The 5,462-nt window shown below is 37.3% G+C and overlaps 1 protein-coding gene across 1 annotated transcript in view; it reads right to left on the bottom strand.

The window, feature by feature from the left end:
* The window catches only part of LOC131879242 (DNA oxidative demethylase ALKBH2-like), a 7,701-nt gene extending 6,472 nt beyond the window's left edge, over nt 1-1,229 (bottom strand). The window contains exon 1 of the mRNA XM_059225509.1: nt 758-1,229. Within this exon, the coding sequence (XP_059081492.1) occupies nt 758-1,030 (273 nt within the window). The 5' untranslated portion in view covers nt 1,031-1,229. The remainder of the gene's footprint in view (nt 1-757) is intronic.
* Nucleotides 1,230-5,462: the final 4,233 nt, after the last annotated feature.

Raw genomic sequence — 5,462 nt, 5'->3', positions numbered from 1 at the left:
CTATCGGTCTGCAAACAGTTGGACAAGTCCCGCCGGGATTCCGGTTTGGTAAAACATAAAAAAATCCCAATTCACCGTTGGTGACTCACGTTCGGGCAAAAAGTCTGGTTGAATCTGGAACTGATCCATGAAAAAATAGCGATATCATTCAACCCTGNAGCAGAATTGCGTGTTCTGTTCTGACAGCTTTCAAAACGCGGTCTCTGAGCACAGTGGAACAACTCGTCTGGAAGGAGTCATGGCCCAAAGCCGGGAAAATAAGTTGAAAATCTATCAGATTTTATTCCCACATCCCCCCAAGCACACAACAACACCTCAAACCGAAAAAATATATTTACTTAGTGTCATATGATGTCATAGAAATGCTGCTACTGAATAGTAGGAGTATATATACACTGTGTATTCCAATGGAACGTCGACAACCATCTCCATATTTTTAATAATCAAAGAAATATAGCACCCAATTAAAAATGAATCTTCCATTCTCCCACTACTTGTCCCTCAAAACCCCACTAGGAGTAACTCGGTAATTTCTTTACGGGTTGACCCAAAACCAAAAATACAATCATATCCAAACTAATCATATTTCAACCTTACTCAAAATTAAAATCCCTAATCTAGCTCAGAGGCCACGCAACCGTCATTCTCCTTTAAGTGAGAAACGACCAACGCCCTGCTAATGTCATTTGGCCAACTAAGCGGGTTCTCCATATTTCGCTCCACCACTTTGTTAACTAATCCCATGCAACAAGAGTACCTTGAAAGTATTTCCAGAATAGGTATATTTCACCCCTGGATCTCCATAACCAGCCACTTTGCGAGGAATAGGGTGCCATTTTCCAAAAACTTTAGCCATAGACTCTTCGGGTTTCAAATATTGAACTTCCTCCTCCAAGATTCGAAAAACCTCTTGGGCGTGTTTGGATCCTGAAGCCACCAAATGTCCAAGGACTAAATTCATCTCCTGATTCGTAATGACGTGATAGCCAGGCAAATCACTTATTTTGTCTATTCTTTCCAATTTTAACATGTTTCAAGAGTCACAGAGACAATTATCTGTAAATCATGAACGATGCACTCACTCACACACCGCTCAACAAAGTAAACTTTAGACGAAATTATCGCGGAAGATATCATAATTGGAGAGGCAACCTGTCTTCCGAAGAAACCTTCGGGAATTCTCAATTCAGAGAGCAAATCAAAGTTACTATGGACAAAGAGTACTTCAGGTTTGGCAAGCGGATATTTTTTGGATGGGCACGAGGCAGTTTATCAACCTGTTCTCCTGAATCTAACATGAGCAATTAGTACTTGCTTTGGTGCGATAGATTCGAAATATTTGACACGGAACCTCGCATTTTTGTATGCCGAGACTTATCAAGGTCAAGAACAGTACTTTTACTTCTAATATTAGCCAAATCAACCAAGTCATTAGTATGAATAGTCTGTTTCTGTAAATAAGATGCAGTTTTCCAACCCTCGTTGTAATAACAACCTACCCTCTTAATTTGAGTTAGTGTTTAGACATTAAATCTTTTCCTGAGAAGTACATTTCAATAAGGTCTTATAAGCCTAAGTATGAATTTTCAGAACGATTGAATGATTTTCATAGAGCTGAAGGCATTTTGAGACCTACTTCAGTCACTGCAATCTGCATTTTGAANCAAGTCATTAGTATGAATAGTCTGTTTCTGTAAATAAGATGCAGTTTTTCAACCCTCGTTGTAATAACAACCTACCCTCTTAGTTTGAGTTAGTGTTTAGATATTAAATCTTTTCCTGAGAAGTACATTTCAATAAGGTCTTTTTAGATGGGGTATGCTCAAAATAACAAAGAATTCAAGCACATCCACAGACAACTAATCAAAACCGTTCAAGGGGACTGGTTTCTTGAATAGTGGCTTGTTCAAAAAGCCAGATTTGTAACAACGTTGCCTTTAAAGTGGGCCAGTGACGGCGAAGGTAACGTATTTTCCCTCTGTTTCAGCATTATACTTGGACCATTGATGCATTTATAAAAGCAACATATTCTTTCTTGAATTCACGAAGGATGACGCGTGGAAGTAGAGGCTCTTGACAAAAGTACTTTATCCCGTTCTAGCCAAGCCAATCAGCTTATTTTGTAACCAATTTTGCATAGCATATGAATATTTGAAGCCTAAGTATGAATTTTCAGAACGATTGAATGATTTTCATAGAGCTGAAGGCATTTTGAGACCTACTTCAGTCACTGCAATCTGCATTTTGAACTCTTATGGTGTCAATTTTCCTTGGAATGACTCGCACTAGTACAAAGACAGTACCAAATTTCAATTGACTGTTACTCGCCAACCAAAGCCCCAATCGTGCTGAAATTTGCTATGTGAGTTCCTTCAGCTCATACCTTATTGCTCTTATCAAGAAAAAAAAAAGCATTGGCTTAACTGCGATCCGATATAATGAAAATGCTCGGTGAAGGCCGAGCAGAGATCTCCATGTACTTCGTTCTTCTTGGATTTATCTACTGAGTTTGACATGGGAGTGCATAAGTGAGCCTCGAGAAAAAACGGAAGTCGGAAGTGTCGTATTTCATTGATTTGCCTCTTGATTACATTGTATAGATAGCATGTCTCTTTGGATTTGAAACTGAAGCTTTCTGTAACTCTCAGTTTGATTGTTAGATGGTAGAATAGTAAAAAAATCAAAAACCTCTCCGTGGCCAGATTATTGGTATCTTTTGTTTATTTTGAAAAAATAATTGAAAATGCATTTAGCAAGCAAATATGTAAGATCCAGAGACCAAGAAAAGATAATCAATTGAAATAAAAGAAACATTAACTCCTTCCGAGAGAGAAAAGCTCAAAAACTACTTTATGCAAAACCAAAGCCACATCTTTAGCTTACATTTTTTAAACCTTTTTCATATTGATAAATGCTTTGGACAATTTGCACTTTAACCATGATGAACGCATACAAAAATAATATTTGCATTCTGAAAAGAACAATAGACCATGTTGACCTGGTGAATGAAGTAAAAGCGGGGAAAAATTAAATTTGGCGCCCAGAGTTGAGTCTTCTTTTATTCTGCAGTACAGTGTGTCCTATAAGATTTACCAGTTCCAAACTGATGCAAAAGTACACCTATTAAACCCAATTGCTTTAACTCGCAAAACTGTAGTTCTAAATGATCTAGTTACCATCCTTACAAATTCGTGTTTTTATTCACATTCATATATGAATCCGTTCTTTGAAAAAATATACAGCAATTTTTGGCCTCCTAATTCCCTCAGGCAATACAAGCTTGTTTAAGATGTTTATATTTTGTCTTATGAAGGGCCTGTTTGACGATTTATCTGAGAAATGACCCTAAAATCAGTTGCTTTACCAAGTGGAGTCTTTGTGAGGCCGTTTGGAAAGTGGTATACATTGCACAAGATAAATTGGCCCCTCGAAGACAACCCATGATTTTTTGGGCATTGGAGGATTGTTGAGAACATCAAAGGTTAGGCAAACAATGTTTGTTAGCTAAACAACACAATCAACCAGAAATCTAATTCGCAGATAAACAACATTGGTTGACTAATGTGGCATATCAATGATTTACATCGCAGATGAATCAGAATAAAAACCGATTTGGGTTGGGATAATAACTTTGTGTTAATTGGTTGGTGTTAGGGTCACAGGAATGAACCCATCCCAACCAACAAAGCCCACCACCACATCGTTCAATTTATTTCCAATAGGTCTTGTCAAGTGAACGCGTTCATTGACAGCTGACGTTATTCCACGAGTAAAAGCAAAGATAACATGCCCAGCCAAACCGCACTGTGCATGCATTGAATTTTGACATTTGTTTTCTTTTACCTGCTTGTCTAGGCAAATATCATTTTGGTAGAAAGGCAATTTGATAGTGCGTTCACCGATTAACACCAAACATGTTCAATTTGTTGGGTATTTAACACAGTTCATTCAAAATCGCTTGATTATTGAAAATTCAATGGGTGGATGGTGTAAGTTGACTGTAATGTTTGTCTTCGTTCTTCCTCCCCAAACTGCCCAAAATCAGGCTGCCGGACCACATTTTTCTTCGAATTTTACTTTTCCATTATTGGGCAATTAAGAGTATATCTTTTACAATTTTAGCAATCAAAGAGGAAAAGTGAGATTTGGCATGGAATTGGAACCGGCAAAAACTTGCCGGTATATCTGTAGAACAATGAAGACAAGCATCACGACCAAAGCGTACTAAATGTTCTCTTTTTGGCTGAATTTTGCTACAAGGTTCAAGAGCTCGAATTTTTAGGCGTACTTTTCACACCATACCATGCAAACCTGGCTTCTTTTCAGAATTTTGTTCGTACAAAAAGGTGACATTTTGAACGAATAGCGAATTTCTTATTTGCATATTGCAAAGTCCTGTGGGTTTTGGCGGAATTTTTGAATGACTTTTCACACTGTTTCAAATTTTTTGAAGGAAAGCAAGTTTTTCAAGATTTTCATTTCAGTCCATGAAAAATGCTGTTTAAAACGAGATGAACAGAGGTTCAAATTGTAATAAATAGACTACGACAAAGAAGGTTGTTTTCTCGTCGAGCTGAAATTGAAGAAGTTTGATGGTTCGGATTTGCGAAAGAGCTGAACAGAGACATTGGGAAAAAACTGGTTAGTGCAACCCTCTCGAATTTTTGTTCGACATACGAACAACATTTTTATCGTAGTAATGACTCTTTCTCCAAATGGTTTTTTTCATATATGGAATGCTTTCACTATATCAATATTTTGCAGTTGATCCATTGATGATGCTTGACTTCATACATTTTTATTGATCAATCGATAAACAAGCTCAATCCTGAAAATTCATTTTTCCTCTTCCGATCCATTTTAAAGGGTCTACTTCTCTAGCGATCAAAATAACTTATATGTTCTCACTTTTGCATTTTCAAGTTACATACCTCTTTTAGTTCAACACGTACATGACCCAACCGTGAATCGTGCCGACAATTAAAGACGTACGTTGGTTGGTTGGTTGGTTGGTTTTCATGTAGTAGTTTGTTGCAAAGATGCTTTACAACGACTCAGGAACTTTCGTTAGTAAAAGGATCTCAGTTGAAATGCATCAAGGCCTAATTTTTTCAAGAAGAAGAGGCATATAAGCAAAATGCCAGACCTAGTTACCAAAGCTTGACGGTTCCTTTTAACGGTTTCAAAAGCAAGCACACCAAGTGCAATGACAAAAGAGTCAGCTTCGTCAAAACGGGTTGACGGGGACATCAAGTGCCAATTCGTTATTCATGTTACTATTACCATCAATGCACAATTGTCTGAAAACTCCTTGAACCAATGTCAGCTCACTTACCACTGGTCTTTAAAGAGGAACTAGTTTGTTTTATATATCAATCTAAAATTTTGATTTATTTTTTTCTTTCCCCCTTTATTGACTAACTAGAATTGTTGATTCAACTCACCAAAGGTGTTACTTACGA

This window comes from Tigriopus californicus, chromosome 1 (genome assembly GCF_007210705.1).
Source record: "Tigriopus californicus strain San Diego chromosome 1, Tcal_SD_v2.1, whole genome shotgun sequence".
NCBI lineage: Eukaryota > Metazoa > Arthropoda > Copepoda > Harpacticoida > Harpacticidae > Tigriopus > Tigriopus californicus.
The sequence above is the reverse complement of the archived record's forward strand: the minus strand, read 5'-3'. Positions and strand labels throughout refer to the sequence as shown.